Raw genomic sequence first — 20,417 nt, forward strand, 5'->3', positions numbered from 1 at the left:
CAGAGTTCGATTCCTCCGCCCCTCTCAGAGAGCCCGGCAAGCTACCGAGAGTATTCGATATGCCAGACACAGTAACAACAAAGTCTCCAATGGAGACGTTACTGGGCCCGCTCAAGCAAATCGATGATCAACGGGAGGGCCTTTACCTTTACCTTTACCTTATTATTATTATTATTATTATTATTATTTTGATTTTTGGGTCACACTCGGCGATGCACAGGGGTTACTTCTGGTTCCGATGCACTCAGGAATTACTCCTGGTGGTGCTCCGGGGACCATATGGGATGCTGGGAATTGAACCCAGGTCGGCTGCATGCAAGGCAAACGCCCTACCCGCTGTACTATCACTCCAGTCCTGGTCTATTGCCTTTAGCCATTTGTTATTGCCTTGCTGAATTTCATTTCTTTGTATCCCACATAAGAGATCAATCATCTGTATTTATCCCTCTCCTGACTATTCCACCCAGCACCACACCTTTTAGTTCTATTCACATGACAGCACATTGCATGATTTCCTCTTTTTTCTTAGAGCTGAGCAGTATTCCATTGTGCACACACACCATAATTTCTTAATTCACTCATCTGTTCCTGAAGTTTATTACTTTTAAAAAACGTAATCAAAATAATGGACAAGGCTGGAGTAATCTAGCTTGGAAAACACAGATAACTGCCAACTTCTCCTGATAATACTATTTTTATGCATTCATACTTTGGAATTCGGGCTATGTATATTTTCCCATAAAGTGGGCCAGAAATTTGGAAATGTGAGTCCTCACCCGGAGGGATCCTCTCTCACAATATTCGATCACCCCAAATATCATGGATTCCAGCTTCACGGTGCCATAGAACTTGGTTAGGTTGTAGTAGTCCATCTGCAAGAGCTGAGAGAAGGTGTTTATGTATCAAGTGAAACCATCAGAATCAATCAAATTCACTCAGACAGGATAATCAGAACTAATCAGATTTAATCTCAATACGATCAGAACCATTTTCTAGGACAGGCTAATAGACTTCCAGCATACTTTTCACCATCAAACCTCTGGAATAAGTTACAAGCACATCTAGTCATTTCTTGGCCTGGGGACTTCTCTATGGGCACTCACAATATCCACTCCCCCATGGGCCCCTGTGTTTAGAGAAGAAGAAAGAGGGGGTGGGGGGTAGGGGTGACATACCTTGTTCAACTCGATCTTCTGCTTTTCCGTGAAATTGCCGTCTTTGTGCTTGAGGTCCTTCAGGATCACTCTCTGCAGAGATCAGTAAAGGAGACAGGGTGGGGGCATGAGCACTCAAGTGTGTTTCAAAGGACTCCTTTGTGTGCCTGTCTTCCCTCTGGCTTGTGAGCCACCGAGAGCGTGGTGGCGTGATTGATCTATTTCCCTGTGCCTAGTAACTGGAAAAGGTACACTTGGGTTTGGTTTTGAAAGGAAGAAAGAAGGAAGGAAGAAGGGAAGGAAGGAAAGAGGAAAGGAAGGAGGGAAGAAAGGAAGGAAGGAAGGAGGGAGGGAGGGAAGGAAGGAGGGAGGGAGGGAAGGAAAGAAGGAGGGAGGAAAGGAAGGAAGGAAGGAAGGAAGGAAGGAAGGAAGGAAGGAGAAGGGAAGGAGGGAAGAAGGGAAGGAGGGAAGAAGGGAAGGAGAGAAGAAAGGAAGGAGGGAAGGAAGGGAAGGAAGGAGAGTAGGAAGGGAAGGAAGGAGAGTAGAAAGGGAAGGAAGGAGGGAAGGAAGGAGGGACAGAATGAGGGAAGGAAAGAGGAAGGAGGAAAGGAAGAAAGGAGGGAAGGAAGAAGGGAAGGAGAAAATGAGGGAAGGAAGGAAAAAAGGAAGAAAAAAGGGAAAAGGGAGGGAAGGAGGTAAAGAAGGGAAAGAAAGAAGGTAAGGAAGGAAAGAAGGAAGGAAGGAAGGAAGAAAGGGGGAAGGAAGGAAGGAAAGAAGGAAGAAAGGAAGGAAGGAAGGAAGGAAGGAAGGAAGGAAGGAAGGAAGGGTGGGAGGGTGGGAGGGAGGGAAGTAGAAGTAGGGAGCAAGGCGAGAGGCAGGAAGGAGCTCCTCAAGGAAGCAGTCACACCCCCATGCACTACGCCAATCATGCATTCTGGCTGCCTGGACTGTTCTAAATCACTTGTTTCCTTTTCCTTCCCACAACCCAAACAACTGTAAACTCCTGTTTGTCCTCTGCTTGGCCCACAGCACCCTGCAAAAGTTCTGGAACAACCCTAAGCTCAGTGTGGCCCGGCCATCATACTGGCCACTGGGAGCTGGGGCAGTGAGCAGGAAGAGGCCGAGAAGATGCAGAGGGAACGCCCGGAGCTGTGGGGAACCAGTCACCTTCTTGTCATATTTGCACTGCTGAAGTCTCTGGATTGTGTCTCGTCTTTTGTCATCATCAATCTGCCACAAGAAAAGGCAAATTATTCCAGAAGTTTCTAGTCTGGTACCATACCTCTCCCACCACCTTCCTAGGGGTTACTGGCTCTGTTGGGGGCTCCAAGAGAGTGACTTGCAGGGCAACCCCGCCCAGCCCCTGTACTCTCCCTGGCCCTCAATCACCACCTTTTAAAAAAAATTTATTTATTGAATCACCATGAGAGCAGTTACAAAGCATTTGGGTTTAAGTCTCGGTCACACAACGATGAAACTCCCGTCCCTTCACCAGTGCACATTTTCAACCACCAAAAACCCCAGTATACCCCCCATCCCCCCACACACACCTGTGTGGCAGATGATTTCCACATTACTCTCTCTCTCTACTTTGATTACATTCAATATTTCGACACCAGACCCACCATTATTCCATTTGGGATTTTACCCCAACACTCATATCTGCCGAAAAGGCAACATTAGACAATTTGCTTTCTGTAGCTGATAATGAATAGCATATGATGTCGATTTTGGAATTCTGAAATCTTAATAATTAAACCTGGAGGGATTTCTGCCAAAAGCCGCTGGGTTCCAAGATTTGTTTCTGAATCTCTGGGATCATGGATTAAGCAGCTTGTTGAGTAGCGTGAGGGTCCGGTCATGGGCAATGACTAGGGCCCTTGGTGCTGGAGGGGAGTGGAGAGGAGGAAAGGGCCGGCTCCGCCCTCATCCCATGAGGCTCTGCATCATCACCACCTTCTTACTAGGAGCTTAGCTCTGGGTTTCCTCTCATGAATGAAGCCCAACAGACAGGCAGCAATCGATTTACCATCCTTCTCCCTGCCCTCTTCCTGTCAGAAATCTTCCTGTGGGAAATCTGTAGACACTAGCCCTTATGAGGACATGTTGTGTCTTTGAGTCTCAAACTCAAATCCCAAAGAGCAAACGGTAACTGGGCAGGTGAGGACCCAGTCCAGGGATTTTAGGTGGGGGACGGAGCAGCCCCATCAATTTTGGGGTGAGTCCAGAGTGGCTGGATTATCTGGCTTGTCCAAGAATACTTATTGGTGGATTTATCTCTGCCACTGAGGTTTGTTGATAAAAAAATCTTGATTAATTTTAAGATTTTACTATTGAATGTATCTCACATACATGCGCATAAAACATCCCTATTCCTGCAGTTAAAAAAGCAGCTCTCGATGTCGATTCTGCACGTAGAGCAAGCGATTTGCCCTACGTGTGCTACTCACGACAGAAGCCCTTTTTTGATCATTGTATAATTGAAACCCAAGCACAAAAGTGTGTAAGTCTGCAACTGTACCTCATGATGTCTCACTATTAAAAATTAAAAAAAATACAGCTCTCAGGTATCTTGACTTGATATAAAGATAGACAAAAAGTTGAGAAGTACTACAACTTTCACTTTGATTCTCATGAAAATCTGGGCTGTTTTATATTTATTAAACAGCCTCACAGGGAAAACTGGGACTGTGGGGGACAGCAGGTGCTCACACAATGCAGATACATCCTCCCTCCTCCCCTCTTCCCCAGCTCTGAGGCAGCACAAACACGGCAACTTCCGTTCCACAACATCCTGTAAAAATGTCGACTGCCTCGGAAGACCATCTGCTGGTCAGAAGAAAACTTGTCTTCCAGGAAGAATATCAGCAGGTCCCGCCTTACCTTGAGGCTGACAGGGTTGGTCTCATTGGTCTCCAGTGGCAAGATATGCTCAGGAGGAATGTGGGACCACTTTTTCTGCCTGCGTTCATTCTCTCTTCTGTACTTTCTGGAAAAGGGAAAGGAAGCAGCCCACGGCTCTGATGAGTCCTTGCATTGTCCAGCTTGGGAACACAGGAGCCACTAGCCCAGAGCTCGGGGTCGTTCCTCAGGGTGGGGCTCCCTGCTCCCCAGAATGGTGAGGGCTGCCCACTCAGGGCCCATCAGGGGCTCCTGAGAGTCTGATTCATTGCCTAGGGCCTTCATTCACTGTCCCAGAGAAACCCAAGTGGTGATGAGGAAGAGAGAACATGGAAAAAGCAGAGAAAGAGAGCCCTGCAGAGAAAGAGCAGTTGGTCCTACACTACCTGAGGGGACAGACACAGATTCCAACTGGGCCTTTAAAAACAAAACAGAACAGAACAAAACAAAACAAAACAATGTGTTCAAAACTAGACCGGAGCGGGATGCAGGGGCGGGGGCGGGGGGTGGGGGGCTGGAGCAATAGCATAGTGGGTAGGGTGTTTGCCTTACACGCAGCTGACCCGGGGTTTGATTCCCAGCATCCCATATGACCCCCTGATCACCGCCAGGAGAAATTCCTGAGTGCAGAGCCAGGAGTAACCCCCGTGCATTGCCGGGTGTGACCCAAAAAGAAAAAAAAAAAAGACCAAGTGGACTGGAGAGAGCTACAGCAGGTAGGGCTCTTCCCTTACACCCTGTTGTTTGATCCCCCCGAGTATCATGTGGTGCCCTGAGCCTGCCGCAAGTCATCCCTGAATGTGGAGTCAGGAGTAAGCCCTGAGTACTGCCAGGTGTGGCCAAAAACAACAACAACAACAAAAACTCCATAAAACAAAACAAAACAAAACAAAAAACCAACAATGAAAATGAGAAGCACAGATAAGTGACTTCACAGCCCTTAGGATTTAAAATGGCTAAGCTGGATCAGAGTGATAGTACAGCGAATAAGGTGTTTACCTCTCATGTGGCCAACCTGGGCCCCACCTCTGCATCCCATATAGTCCCCTGAGTACCACCAGAAGTAATTTCTGGGTACAGAACCAGGAGTAACCCCTAGGTATCCCTGGGTGTGGCCGAAAAACCAACAAACAAAATCTTAATGGCAAAGTTTTGTAACTGGTTTTCCCCAAATATATAATTCCTCTGGAATTCCTGGAATGTGGGATTGTCACAGGAGTGCAAATATTGTCAAATCGCTCCCCAAAGTGGTGGCCCCAATCCACCCTTTAGGATGAGAATTCTTCTTTTCTCCATATTCCTCAACATGTTGGTGATTGCTGAACTGTTTTACCGTCATTCTGAGCTTTGCTACTGATTACTGGGGAGCTAAATACATTTCTTGCAATATTTTCTAGCTATTTAGAAAAAAATTAGAATTATATAGAATAGTATGTTCCCTAGTTTTGCCCAGATTTCTATCACATCATTTGTGTGTTCCTTAACTTATATAAATTCCTTATATGTTTCTGAAAAATAAGTCATTTTTGCACTGCAAATACCTTCTAGGCTGTTGCTTATTTTAACTCTGTTGTATAGAAAGTTCGGTTTTATTTTCACAATTTTCCTGTATTCTGATTTTTTTCCCCTCTTAACAAATACTTTTCAAAACACCAATTTCTTTTAATTTCTTCTAAATTTCAAATTTCTACCACTGAAATTTTTTATTAAATTTCAAAGACTGATTTTTCACATTGAAGTCCATTCCACATGAAACGAATCTACCTTTGGTCAGATTCAGGAAGAATTTCAGTTTAATTTTTTTCTTGTCCCAACCACATTCCCTGGCTGCCTTGTAATGCCGCCTTAGGCTTTTGTGTATCTGATTTCAGAAACTTCTTTCCACAGAGCATCTGTTTATGCCTCAGTTTACTTTCATTTTGTTATTTGACAAACTCCTTTTTACCTCCTCGAGGTTATTCAGGATGCCTTTCTTCATGTCCCCTAAGCAAAAAATGATCATGATCTTTCTTTCCTTCTAGAGAAAGATATAAAATAGTGACTGGTGCCTATGACCCTAAGGCCCAGAAGCAATTTGTTGTGTAGCTGTGGAAGTTTCCAGGCTCTCATCTTTGTACCCCAGGAGTCTTCTGACTCTAGTTCTTGACAACAAAACCAAGCATCATCCTTACTGATTGGAGGGTACCGTTTTTGCATAGTCTGTTGAAATGGAATATTAAGAATCACAGTCCTGCCATACCCCGCTGTGACATAGCATCACTCTGACCTACATGAAGCCCTATCTGTTCCTTTCATGCTTAGGGGAAAAAAAATGCCTGCTTCCATCTGTGACTGATGATTTACCCTGATGGAGAGCTGAACTGTTTGAAAGTGGGTCCTGAGGGTTAACAGCCACATCTTGTGATTTGTTGGCTCTCCTCTCCCCATAGTAAATAAGTAAACACCACACACTGTAAAACAGTTGGCTCTGGATGGCAGTTTTAGGAACCAATCCCACCTTCAGGTTAAGAGCACTTGCTTTCCTGGAGAAACCCCGATGGACAAAGAGCCAGGATTTCTCATGATGCCAAAGCCCAGGTACAGCCAGGACCCCAGAGGGGGACACAGAGAACCCTGCTGTCTGACTTGGGGAAGAAACAGGGGAGATTCTGATCACCGGGACAGAAAGTGGTGTGTGTTTCACCATGCAGGTTAAGATTGTGGTATTGGCCATTTGCTGCCTGTTCAACCATCTCTGTACTGTGCCGTGTGTCTGGCACTATTCAAGGCACCCAAATCGGTGGGACAGACACAGAGATGATGGTCAGGATACTTGAGTGCTACAATTGTCCCGACCTGCTGCTGTTGACACCAGTTCAACCATCAGGCTTGGAGTGATGATAGCTGAGCTCCCATCACCACCATCACCACCACCACCTCTGGCTAGAATATTACTTGATTCAGGACTTCAAAATTTTTCACAATCTGGGGCTAGAGCAATAATACAGCAGGTATGGTGTCGGCCTTGCTTGCGTCTGACCTGGGTTCAATCCCTGGCACCCCACAGGGTTCCCCAAGCACCACCAGGAGTGATTCCTAAGTGCAGAGTAAGGAAGAAACCCTGGGCATCACTAAATGTGGACCAAACACTAACAGAGAGAGAGAGAGAGAGAAAGAGAGAGAGATTTTTCAAAATGCACCCATCAAACAGCACAGGTGGTTGTTTTCCTTAGAAAACCCCTACCAAAGGGTTGCACCCTTCTGCCCTCCTTATTTGACGCCATAAAGCAGTTCCGATGAGAATGCTAAAGCGAAGTCACTGAATAATAGGTTTTAAAATGATAAAATTGGGAACATAAAATGAGAGAGCTTCGAGACTGAGAGCTCCACCCCACCGCTCTAATATACATACTCAGCAATATGCAGCCCAAGCTTTTGAGGCAGCATCAAAACATCACAATCTTAGCTCTGTATGGATGTCTCCTTCCATGCGGTAGCAGCATTTACAGGGAGCAGACCCCTCTTCCCTGCCCTCCACCCCTCCCTGAATGCGGTGGTACCCCAGCACCAGGAGAGCGATGAGCAGGAGCAAGACCACGGTTCCCGTGAGGGTGATGACGGCGATCAACAGGACTTGAGGGCCTGTGGTACACACAACAGCGAGAAGAGCAACAGTGAGAATTTGGGGAAAGAGACTAAAGGAATTTCAAAGATTCCGATATAATTGGAGGGTGAGAAAAGGGGAAATCTTTCATTAATCTCTTCATTGGTAACATGGGCCCTGGGGAGTGGGAGGAAAACTGTGTGGAAAGGACCCAAGGAATGACTTAATTTCAACTTTCCTAGTGTGGATATCTTGCTTCTTTTGGGTATTAATCACGGTTTCAGAACAATTCCTAGCACACAAATATTATGGCTGATGGAATCCAATTGTGTAAAACCAATGTATATAAAAAGGATTAAAAGAGGAGGAAAAAGACAGCTATTTTTTCCCCCAGGTTTTTTGTTCTTGTTGTTCCTGTTTATTTTGTTTTTATTTTGGGGGCCACACCTGCTAATGCTCAGGACTTATTACTGACTGTGCTCAGGGATCACTCATGGTGGTGCTCAGGGAATCATATGCAGTGTAGGTATCAAACTCAGGTTGGCTGCATGCAAGGCAAATATACCTTGTCGGCTATTGTATTTCTCCAACCCCAGTTTCTCCCTGAGTTTTATTAGGATATTATTCACATAATAGGCCTCTACGAATTTATGTGAGTCTATGAATTTATGTGACTGTGAAACAATGACCTCACTAAATTTGGCTAACAGCCATTTTCTCAGGCAGATATAAAAATATATATGTAATTTTTTAAAACGATGAGCACACTTAGGAATTACTCACTATGCAGCCATCTTAGCGCTAGTCCTTGTTCTCTGCTTTACACCCTAGGACTTATCTTATGACTGGAGGTTTGTGTGTTTCGATCACCTTTGTCCAATTTCTCATAATGGGCAACTATAAATCTGACATGAGTTGTGTTTTAGAGTTCACATATGCCAGATTGTACAATATTTGTCTTTCTCTGCCTTTTCACTTGGTACAATGCCCTCAGGATCTATATGCATCATCAGAAATGTCGGAATTTCCAGGATGTATCCACCCCTCTCATAGCTTCTATATCCATTCATCCATGGATGGAAATTTCGCTTGTCTCCATATCTCGGCTGCTGTATGCTGGGATGTTGTGTATATGGAGACAGAAATTTTTTTTCTTTTTCTAAATAATTTTTTTTTGGAATCACTGTGAAATAGACCCTTACAAAGCTATTCATAATTAAGTTTTAGTCATACAGTGTTCCAACAACCATCCCTCTACCAGTGTACATTTCTAGCACCAGTGTCCCAGGTTCTCTCTTATGATCCTCACCCCCGCACCCCTCTGCGTACCTCTATGGCAAGCACATTTATTCTCTCTCTCTCTCTCTCTCTCTCTCTCTTCCCCCCCCCTTTTGAGGATTGTGGTTTGCAATACAGATATGGAAAGGTTATCAGCAATATCCCTTTACCTACTTTTAGTTCTTGTCCAGTGTGATCATTTTCAGCTATTATTGTCATACTGGTCCCTTCTCTATCTTACCTTCTCTCTGCCCCCCACACACTTGTGGTTGATTCCAACCATTGATCCATCCTTCTACCCTCTGTTTTCTTTGACCGTGGATCTTAGTCACAGAAATCATTTTGATATGGTGTTTCTGTTGGTTTGTTTCCTGCTGATAGATCCCCCAGCACTGAAATTCCTGAACTCTAGGACGGTTCTATTTCTGTGTTTTTGAAGGCTCTCCTTATTGTCCGTATCAGGCTACATTCCCACTAACTGCGCTCTAGGCAGCCCCTTCTCCGCCTTCCCCCACACCAGCATTTGTTATTATTTGTCTTTGTGGTGGTGACCCTTCCAATAGGCATTACGTGATATCTCACGGTGATTGCAATTCTGGCAAAAATGTAGCCTTGATTTTATTGTCGTAAGGTGTAAATGAAGTAATAAGATGCCCCTGTGCTCATTTTGCCAAGCATCAAATCTAATTTTCTGTAGATTAATTTATGGCAAAGGATATTTGGATATATAATAAAGATATAGATAGTTAAATCTGAAAGGGAGTGTTTTCAATGGTTAAACAAAATGCAGCATTTTTGTTTGTTTGGTTTTTAGACCACACCTGGCAGTGCTCAGGGCTTACTCCTGGCTCAGTGCTCAGGGATCACTCCTGGTAGTACTCAGGGAACCGTATGGGAATTGAACCTGGGTTGGCTACATGCAAGGCATGTAATATCACTCTGGCCCCAGAATGCAGCGTTTTACAGGGAAAAATCCATATTTTTTCCTGAATCAAAAACACCTAGGAAATCCAATCTAGACAATAAACAAAACAAAAAACACAGGCTAATTGATTTAACCATAGAAATTACTCTCCATATCAGAAAAACAGTTTCAGGGAACAAACATTAGGATACCTTACCCCGGCCTGGAATATCATCTGGAAGTTTACTGTTCTTCCAAGTGAATGTGGGGTTTGAATCTATTGGTTCAGTATTATTTTCCTTAAATTTCAACAGACGCTTATACTGTGCATGAAAAAGAAGAAAGGTAAACAGAGTCAACTTTGGGTGAGGCGAGCCTGCTCAGTGATGCGGTAAGAGCACTTCTCAGTAACACAGTCCTTGTAGACGATGGCAAACATGCTAGATGCACAGTCGGAGCCTGCTTTTTGAGCTCTAAATAGGCACATTTGTTTTCTGTTTTCTCTACTACCAAGTACAAAACCAATCATCCCCACCCAACATGGGTGTTTACAGAATTAGTTCATTCTTTCCTTTTACAAATTTCCTCTCCCTCCCCCGGCCAAAAAGAAAGCCACTTCTAGTCACATGACAAGTTCCAATGTTTTTCATATACTCTTTTTTTTGGGGGGGGGGCACACCTGGCGATGCACAGGGGTTACTCCTGGCTCTGCACTCAGGGATTACCCCTGGAGGTGCTCAGGGGACCATAGGGGATGCTGGGAATCGAACCTGGGTCGGCCGCGTGCAAGGCAAATGCCCTACTCGCTGTGCTATCACCCCAGCCCTCATATACTCTTATTTTTTCTTTTTTTTGGGTCACACCTGGCGATGCACAGGGGTTACTCCTGGCTCTGCACTCAGGGATTACCCCTGGCGGTGCTCAGGGGACCAAATGGGATGCTAGGAACCGAACCCCGGGTCAGCTGTGTGCAAGGCAAACACCCTACCTGCTGTGCTATCGCTCCAGCCCCGAATACTCTTAAATTACTATAAGAAATGATGTTTTGAGAAAATTCCTGGTTTAGTTTGTTTTAGTACCACATCTGAGTGTTCAGGCCTTACTCCAAGCTCTATGCTCAGTGATCACTCCTGGTGGGGTTCGAGGAACCATAGAAGGTGCCAGAGATCAAAGTTGGGCCTGCCATAGGCAAGGCAAGTGCCCTGCCTGCTTTACTATCTCTTCAGCCCTTTTGGTCTAATTTTAAACACGTTGGGGGATTCTGAAATAATTGTACATTTCTTAAATTTTACCAATTACATACTTTTTCAATCCTATCCATGCCTCTGCTCTAGTTTGCTTTTATGTACATGTCAGAAATGTTTCTAAGGTAATAAATTTTTTTTCAAGTACTCTGCCAATGGGTTTATTAATAGATACTTAAAAGACTCTGATCTATTGAATAAGTTTTAAGATACACGAAAAAGAGACATCTGAAAAATGAACATCCTTCTGAGGTTTTTTTTTTTTTTTAAATTTTTTGATTCCTGGGTCAAAACTGGTGGTGCTCAGGGACTATTCCTGACTCTATGCTCAGAAAGTCACTTCCCTAGCAGTGGTTGGGGATCATATGTCGTGCCAGGTATTGAACTGTCTGACCATATGCAAGGCAAATACCTTAAAACCTATTCTACCTCTTTGGCCCAACATCCTTCTAAATTCACTGTTTCCTCCAAATATTCTAGACAGAAGTTTTATATTCTCCAAAATTTACTCTCAACTTGGGAGCTGAATCTGTGAGATGCATATATTGAGAGGACCTGATGTATTAGGATTTAGGATATTGAATCTCTACTGAGATGGGCCCCAGGGAGAGGCATTTTACCACAAGCCCTGTGTTTGGAAGCTTATTACCTGTTTTCCTATATGTAGATGTTATAGAATAGGATCAGTGGCATTTTTGAAAAATGTCATTAGATTTCCCTTCTGAGTGAGGAAAGGTAATACCTGAAATAGCATTTTAATTTTTATTTGTTTGGTTTTTGGGCTACAGCCAGCAGTGCTCAGGGCTCGCTCCTGGCTCTACGATCAGGGGTCACTCCTGGCAAGCTCAGGAGATCATAAGGAGTGCCAGGGATTGAACTCAGGTTGGCCACATGCAAGGCAAATGCCCTCCTTGCTGTATGATCTCATGCTTAATGCTGAGGTGCAGTTGTGAGGCTGATATGGCGGCTCACACAGGTGTTATCTCCCTCTCGCCATCAGAAGTACAAGTACAGCAAAGATCCCATGGTTATCTCTGCAGTTACTGCTGGTAACTGGAGCACAGAGGGGAGGTGGTTCTGAAATATTCCCAGCCAGTGTCAGTTCAACAAAGCTTCACATGAAAGGATCAATACAGTAACTGAAACTTTTCTGAAATGCTACCCCAGAATTTCTGGGAACAGCTTTCCCCATCTGAGGCCCTTTCTTTTTGGAATGGGGGTGGGGGAATGTGTCAGTCTCTCAAGAAGAGCCAAGGAGGCCCAGGGAACACTCCCAGCAATTCTCAGTGAACCAGGCAGGTAGTTCAGTCCAAGGTTTGAGAATAGTGGATATACAATCAACCCAGGACCAGCTGCACTGCAGGTCAGGTGAGCACTTGAGCCCCTGTGTTGTGTCTCCGTCTCCACCCCTGACTCTCCCAGAGCTTTAGATTTCTGTAAGTGCAGATCTCCGTATTTCTCAGTGCAGTTCCCCTCTACAAAATTAGATCAGTGTAGTCACTCAGGTACCTAACTTGAGAATATTGTGGTGTTTGCAATGGGAACTTACATAAAACAATGGATACAGTTTTCTTAGACTAGTGGTTATGTTAGGACTCAACCTCAGTTTTTTTTTTTAAAGCTTCCTACTGACTGTCAAGTTGGACAGAATAGTGGTTTTGGCATTTGTGATGGGCACAACTTTGGTGACACAAAGATAGATGTCTTATTTTTAAATTTTAATGCTGATCAGTCACCCGCCACATGCCAGAGAAGCTAAACTCTGCACACGCAGAGAGAGAGAGAGAAAGAGAGAGAGACAGACAGACAGACAGACACAGAGAAAGAGAGACAGAGAGAGACAGAGAGAGACTCACTGTTTTCCACTATGTGTGATAAGAAGAAAAGACAAGCAGTATGAGACACCACCTAACCTGGTCCAGCTGTTTTTTTGGGTAACTAGTGAGAACAGCCAGTGTTTCACTGACAACTTTCACCGTGATAGAGAATAGGAACTAACTTCTCGTGGTACCACCCTTCAATAGTCTGATCTTTACAAGGAATATTGCTCCACCGTGGCGCATCTCTGTGAGTTGGAGATAAAACTGACTCCCAGGCTCTGAACCTAACACCCCGTTTCTTCACTGTACTTGCCTTCAACCTTAGCCCCTGTCACCCAGTCACTTGACCCCGAGTTTCCAAGGACTCAGACATACTTCTTTGGTATCCGGAGAGATGTACAGCAGCTCCATAGTGTTGTCAATGTCTCCACAGTCGTCCAAGGTCACATTGCCCACATACCCTATGGCAGAGTCAGAAAGACAGTCACCTTCCACCTGAGTGAAAGATCTGTTGGCACAAGTATGCATAAGTTCTAATTGCTCTATTTCTATTGAGAAAACTGTTGACTTTAATGATCTACCGGAGGGCATCTGGTCTGTTTCTGGGCTCTGAAATCTCTGAAGACAGTTCTTTCACACACACACACACACACACACCCATCCACACATACTCTTTGTTTCCCAAAGTCCTATTTCTAAATAATGGTCCTATTTCTAAAGTTTTCTCTAAAATGTGTTAAATCTTGTTTGCTGCGAAGAGACCAGTACCTTGAAAAGTGAGGTTTTTGAAAGCATGAGCAAACTCAAGGGTGGTAAGACTTTTTCCGCTCTCAATAAATGTCTTGAGAAGGTGTCCGAAGAGCAAGACCCCATTTAGGTAGGCCAGAGTAAAAGCATCTGTGTCCTGAAAGAGAAAGAACATTCTTAAAGGGGGTCCCACAATGGAGATTCAAGGTTATTATTTAGCCTGGAGTCAAACATTTTAGAGGGGCAGCAAGGTAACTAGGAAAGTAAAGCAGTACTATAGTAGAGATGGTGCCAAAGGAGACTTGGGGGAAGTGCTTCCTGAGGCCAGCATGTCTGTCCTCACAATTAAGCCTTCTCTTGGCATCAACAGAGTACACGGAATTTGGGGCCTACTTTAAGGTGATGGAGCTTTCTTTCCATGATGACAAAAACATATCAATTCAACCAGGAAAGAGAGCAGGCAGCATTTTTATTCTTGACAGGTTTTATGTGAAAATATTGCTGATTTTCAATATCATGTTCTTGCTAAAGAGAAAGAGAGAATAATTCTCTCCCGATGACTTCTACACATACACACACTGCCTAGAATTAAAAAGGCCCTCCTGTTGATCGTCGATTTGCTCGAGTGGGCCCAGTAACGTCTCCATTGGAGACTTTGTTGTTACTGTGTTTGGCATATCGAATGCTCTCGGTAGCTTGCCGGGCTCTCCGAGAGGGGCAGAGGAATTGAACTCAGGTCGGCCATGTTGGCCGCTTTTAAGGCGAACGCCCTACTGCTGTGCTATCGCTCCAGCCTAGAATTAAAGTCTCCAAAAACTTGTGTGTAGAAGTCATGGGGAGAGAATTATTCTCTCATCCTTTAGTATATATTTATTATCTATATATAGTCTCTCTATATGTAGTCTCTCTATATGTATACACATAGAGTATCTACCCACAGTCTCTCTCTGTATATGTAAACACACACATATATATACATCATTTATGTATACGTTATTTATAAATATGTATATCATATCTTACTGATGATGAGTTCTTAGCTGTAGAGTCCTTTGAGGTGTAAGTTTCAGGAGGTAGAGTCAGGACAAGAACGTGATTCATATAGCTAGGGGCTGTGACGTTTTTCTGGAAGTAATGGTCACTGTAAGAAAAAGTTCAAGTTCATGTAAGATTGGGCTCCTCCAAAGCACAAGATGTTCTACTACCATTTACAAAAACATCAGTCTCAAAGATAGATATTAATATTTTTCCCAATAACCTAAAATCCTTCCCATTTCCCCCAGATAATATTGTTTTCGTCTGCACTTGCAAAGTGGAATAAGAGAAGGGAGGCCATAGAGGTTAGTATTCATACTTGGTTGGACCAGAGAGATAGTACAGCAGGTAAGGCACCTGCCTTGCATGTGGCCAACCCAGGTTCAATCCCCAGCATCCCATATGGTTCCCTGAGCACCACTAGGAATGATTCCTCAGTGCAGAGTCAGGAGAAAACCCTGAGCATTGCCAGGCATGACACAAAAACAAAAACAAAATATTCATGTATGGTAAGCAGTTCAGGATAAGATACTTCTGTGAGGGAGTTTTGGGGTGGGGTGGGGAAGTATCTGGACATGTGATTTTATTTTGTTATTAATGACCCTGTGTTTACAAATGGAAGCTTCTTTTCCTTAAGCACTCATAACAATTTAGAGACATTAGAAATTTTATGAGTTAAATTTATCTTTCAGATGATAGGACAAAAACATCGGAAAAAATAAACACTTTCTCGACTACTACAAGCTTCTACACATTAGTTTACTGGTCCTTGTATCCTCAGCTCCTAGATGATAGCTGACACACTGTGGACAGTGCGACAGAGCACGTGGTTTCTAAGCTTCCCTGTTAATCTGAAAGTTCTAAGAGACAAAATAAATTAGTTTGAACCACTATAGTAAATATAAGCGTCATTAAAAAATTAAGTCGCAGGCAGATACATCAATGTCCTTAGGAGCACGTTGAACATGTCACCTAGACTACCACAGGGAATCCTAAAGCACTGCTATATGAAGCCCTCCAGTTGACACGGGGCAGGGGGGGTTATTGACATCATATTCAATCTCAGGATTCTAAGGAACATCCAGGTCAAAGAACCAGAATTATCAATAATTAGCATTTGCACTCATGTCTAGTTAGTTTCCAATGAACCGTGTGATCTTCCCTCCAAACAACCCCAAACACAAACTATTTCTGTTCTTCAGAAATGTTGACCAAGGGAAACCAAGACTTTGGCAGCTGGCTGAGAATTTGCTAAAAGTGAAGTTCCATCGGGTGGGTTGTACTGAGGACACCCTTCAGGCACAGAGCATCTACTGGAAGACCATCAGTGTGGAGGTAGGTATGAAAACTTTGCCCTTTTCCCTGTACTTCTGCAGCAAAAATGCTGTGAATGGACTTATCCTCATAACCATCCAAAAGGTCTCTGCTTCCTATACTTTACTTCCTGTAGGATCGTAAAAAGTCCATTTAGTGTGAGTGAAATGATGGGTAAAGATGGAAGATCTGGTCAGATGAGCAAAGCTGCAGCATTTGACTGATAGAGGAAGAAGCATGGCACTCACGACTCCTTGAAGGACAGTCTCAAAACTTCTTTCAGTTTGATAGTAAGATCTCTGATCACCTTCTATGGTAAGAAGTCAAAAGAGGGGACAGTTTCTAGAAGTTTCTCTCTTTAATTCCAGGGAAGGGCAGCGGAAAAGAGCAACACCCAGCAAAAATTCATTGTGTGAATCAGACTTGGAAGTTTCAAGTTGGTTTCATGCAGTGTGACACTTCCGCTTACAAAAAGTGGCCAACGGGGGAAAAAAATCTAGCACCAAAGTCATTAGCAGCAGAAAGCCCAGATAGCCTTTTTCTCATAAATGATGCATTAGTTTTTGCAGTTGATTAATCACCGTCTGGGAATAGAAAATCAAATTGGAGACCAGTACTCTGTTAACAGAACAGGCCTATAAGCGAATGAATACATTAGTTCTATGGTATTTTCATAAAACATTTAAATTTAGACATGAGAATGGTGTACAGGTGTACATCTTTGCTAAGACTACAGTTAATTGAATAAGAATAATATGTAAAGAAGGAATGAAAGTTCAGTTAAAATATTATCAACACACTACATACTATAAAGGTCATACAAAGCAAGAAAAGAGTGAGTTTTTTTTTGTTTTGTTTTTTGTATTTTTGCTTTTGGGGTCACACCCGGCGATGTTCAGGGGTTACTCCTGGCTCTGCACTCAGAATTACTGGCTCTGGAAGTGCTAGGTGGACCAAATGGGATTCTGGGAATCAAACCCGGGTTGGCCGTGTGCAAGGCGAATGCCCTACCCGCTGTACTTTTGCTCCAGCCCCCAAAAGAGTGTGTTTTTAAAACTTCTTTGGGTCTTTCTTTTCTAGGAGAAAATTCTTGCAAATATTTTACCTACTTGAATAGGTCCACCAGAATAATGACAATGTCTTCATCCACTGTACCGTTACCTCGGAGGGAGCCAATGGTTTCTGGTTTACCACATACAATAACCACTGGAGAAGAGAGCAAAACAGGAGGAAAATAAACGATTATCCACAGGCAGACACACAGAGAAACAGGGTCTTGATTTGAACCCCAATGTGTCCATCCAACATTCATTATGTAAGAATAACACTAACTCCTCAAATTGTCACCCAACATAATCCCCCAGAACTTTGGGAGGGTCTGCTGGTGGTAATTTGAGGAATTGGTGTTAATACCTTTATTTGTATTTTGTATCATAGAATCAGAAGACAGTGGTACAGAACCTTACAAAGAATCATCTAGCCAATTTCCGTAAGATTATAGAGTTTAAAAGGATGAAGTCCCATGATCTTAAGCAATGATGGTAGATGGAGAGATAGCACTAACCATTCAAGTTGAAAAGTCCTGGTTCAGTGCTTATTCCACTAAACCACTATGCAGTAGCACTGCATTGTAGCACTGTCTTCCTGTTGTTCATCAATTCTCTTGAGCAGGCACCAGCAACGTCTCCATTGTGAGACTTGTTGTTACTGTTTTTGGCATATCGAATATGCCACAGGTAGCTTGCCAGGTTTGCTGTGTGGGCGGAACTCTCTCTCAGTAGCTTGCCAGGCTCTCCGAGAGGGGTGGGGAAATCGAACTCAGGTCGGCTTCGTGCAAGGCAAACGCCCTACCAGCTATGCTATTGCTCTGGCCCCCCACTATGCAGTAGTAATAAATATTACTACCACAGATAGGCAAAGTGCACCCACAGCGGTTGTAAAACACCTAGTGAATGTTAACATGGAGATCTATGGGGTCTCCTAGGCAACTTCCTACGACTTTGCTTACAGCTTCTTAGAGATTCAGTTATAACAATTCTGTGATAGAGTAGATCTGAATCTCTGAGCCCTAGGATTCATGGAAACCATATTTTTATCAGCTCAGTGACTTTATGAGTAAGAGAAGTTAGGGGAGGGTCCTTCATTAGATCTTTTCATATACTGTTTTGTGCAGTTGAACTATAAACTCTTTAGGAATATGTATAACTTTGTGCATCTTTTCCCCCCAGATCTTGGTCAGGTTTTTGCACGTGCTAGGTTTTCTTGATGACTAATGGCTAATTGGTCTTGATGACTAACGGGCTGGAGCGATAGCACAGCGGTAGGGTGTTTGCCTTGCACGCAGCCAACATGGCCGACCCGAGTTCGATTCCTCCGCCCCTCTCGGAGAGCCCAGCAAGCTACCGAGAGTATCTCGCCCGCACGGCAGAGCCTGGCAAGCTACCTGTGATGTATTCGATATGCCAAACACAGTAACAACAAAGTCTCCAAAGAAGTCGTTACTGGGCCCGCTCGAGCAAATTGATGAACAACGGGAGGACAGTGACAGTGAATGGCTAATAACGATAAGTGATGCTGCTTCTAGTGAAACAGGTAAATCCTGCCAATCATCTCCCCTTGTAGAAATTCCCTACAGTCAACTCCATGGCTCCTGAAATAGTCTAACTTGTAGAGAGAGATCTGTGGGAAGTGAAACAAATCACCTAAGAACTTAGTGGGGATAATTTTATCGCGTTAGTTGTTCACATTCTGCCTGTAATGGGAGAGGACATCATACCACAGGTATCACTGAGATGTAGGAAAAGTGAGACCATCTTCACTTACCTGGTGATTTAGCCTGAGGCTTGAAAGCAATAAGTATACCCTGCAGGGACCAGTGTTCAGGGGGTGAGAGTTGCTCACAAATCCAATAACATTGAGTTGAAGTTAGCTTAAAAAGCAGTTTAATGAGAGTGGTTCAAGGATCTGTTCTGTTTAGTCAGGCTAGACTTTAGACTTTAGCAGCTTCATATCCTTCCGACTGTTAATTAGTACTGTATTACTCAACACTACTTTCCTGGCTTTGCTCGGATGGATAAGGATTTAATCATCAGAAGAGGGAAAAAAATGATGTAAAGAGCCCCTTACTGAAATTTACATTTGGAGGTTTTACCTATTTCATGCAAACTCTAAAGTATTTTTTAGGGGCTGGAGCAATAGCACAGCGGGTAGGGCATTTGCCTTGCATGCGGCTGACCTGGGTTCGATTCCCAGCATCCCATATGGTCCCCTGAGTACTGCCAGGGGTAATTCCTGAGTGCAGAACCAGGAGTAGACCCTGTGCATTGCCAGGTGTGACCCAAAAAGAAAAAAAAAGAAAGAATAAAGTATTTTTTAAAAGTTTCTTAAAGTTTTATTTATGGCAGGGAACTTATGCTGATAACCACAATAAGATCTAAGTACAAAATAAAATTTAATGCAGAGTTGAAACCTTACTAAACAAAAATAACCATTGTATATGTTGTATTAATTGATTGAATATATTTACATAGGCTAAAATCATAGCACTGTAGCACTGTCCTCCCGTTGTTTATTGATTTGCTCTAGAGGGCACCAGTAACGTCTCCATTATGAGACTTGTTACTGTTTTTGGCATATCGAATACATTATAGGGAGCTTGCCAGGCTCTGCCGTGCAGGCGGGATACTCTCGGTAGCTTGCCGGGCTCTCCAAGAGGGGCAGAGGAATTGAACCTGAGTGGGCCACTGTGTAAACACACAAAAAATAAAAGGCCGGCAGTCAGGCCGTTTCCCCACTCCACGGAGGTCGATGGCGATGGTCAGGCGAAGGAAGGAAACGAGGCCAAGCTGGTTGGTCTTAGCCGCCGTTTATTACATGGAAGAAATGTATGTCATGGAGGCCTCAGAAATCCTCAAGCACCTGCACCTTTGTTCTCTCCCCTTCGGTCCTCAGCCCCATCTTCCCAGGTTCTCTGATGCACGTGTCCCCCCTAGAGAGCCCTGAAATCTCCCTTATATAGATCATAGTACCTCTAAAGGGTGCAATATAGTGATGTCATCAAAAGGAGTTACAGAAAGAACATTGAGGCGGCAAAACATACATTGTTTCCTTACATCCACATTGTTTCCTTACATCGCAGGCCAGTAATACTGGCCTCTGGAAAGAAGATACAAAGCCAAGCTGAAACCTTTCACAAGCACTTTCACAAACTGCAAGCACCTTGATTTGCATCCCAAAGACCAGCCTGGCTACCACCTGAGATCTGCATATCTAAGACCAGCCAGGGTTCTGAGAGAAAGGGGAAACTGTCTCAATATACTGAAATCATTCACTGAAGACAGTTTGAAGGGGAGAAAGCAGTCTCATCCAAGCTAGTCAGGACACACGGGAAAACTGCTTCTAGGACGTGTTTCTCCTCTCCTTGTCCAACCAACATAT

At 43.8% G+C, this 20,417-nt stretch overlaps 1 protein-coding gene across 1 annotated transcript in view; it reads right to left on the minus strand.

The window, feature by feature from the left end:
• GUCY2C (guanylate cyclase 2C) overlaps positions 1-20,417 on the minus strand; it is a 76,283-nt gene that overhangs the window by 33,037 nt on the left and 22,829 nt on the right. Inside the window, exons 6-15 of the mRNA XM_056134592.1 lie at positions 17,090-17,186; positions 14,655-14,772; positions 13,653-13,788; positions 13,260-13,345; positions 10,038-10,143; positions 7,595-7,676; positions 4,038-4,143; positions 2,322-2,384; positions 1,176-1,247; positions 777-881 (exon numbers count right to left, since the gene is read on the minus strand). Of these exons, the coding sequence (XP_055990567.1) occupies positions 777-881; positions 1,176-1,247; positions 2,322-2,384; positions 4,038-4,143; positions 7,595-7,676; positions 10,038-10,143; positions 13,260-13,345; positions 13,653-13,788; positions 14,655-14,772; positions 17,090-17,186 (971 nt within the window). The remainder of the gene's footprint in view (positions 1-776; positions 882-1,175; positions 1,248-2,321; positions 2,385-4,037; positions 4,144-7,594; positions 7,677-10,037; positions 10,144-13,259; positions 13,346-13,652; positions 13,789-14,654; positions 14,773-17,089; positions 17,187-20,417) is intronic.

This window comes from Sorex fumeus, unplaced genomic scaffold (genome assembly GCF_029834395.1).
Source record: "Sorex fumeus unplaced genomic scaffold, SorFum_2.1 ptg000100l, whole genome shotgun sequence".
Taxonomy (NCBI): domain Eukaryota; kingdom Metazoa; phylum Chordata; class Mammalia; order Eulipotyphla; family Soricidae; genus Sorex; species Sorex fumeus.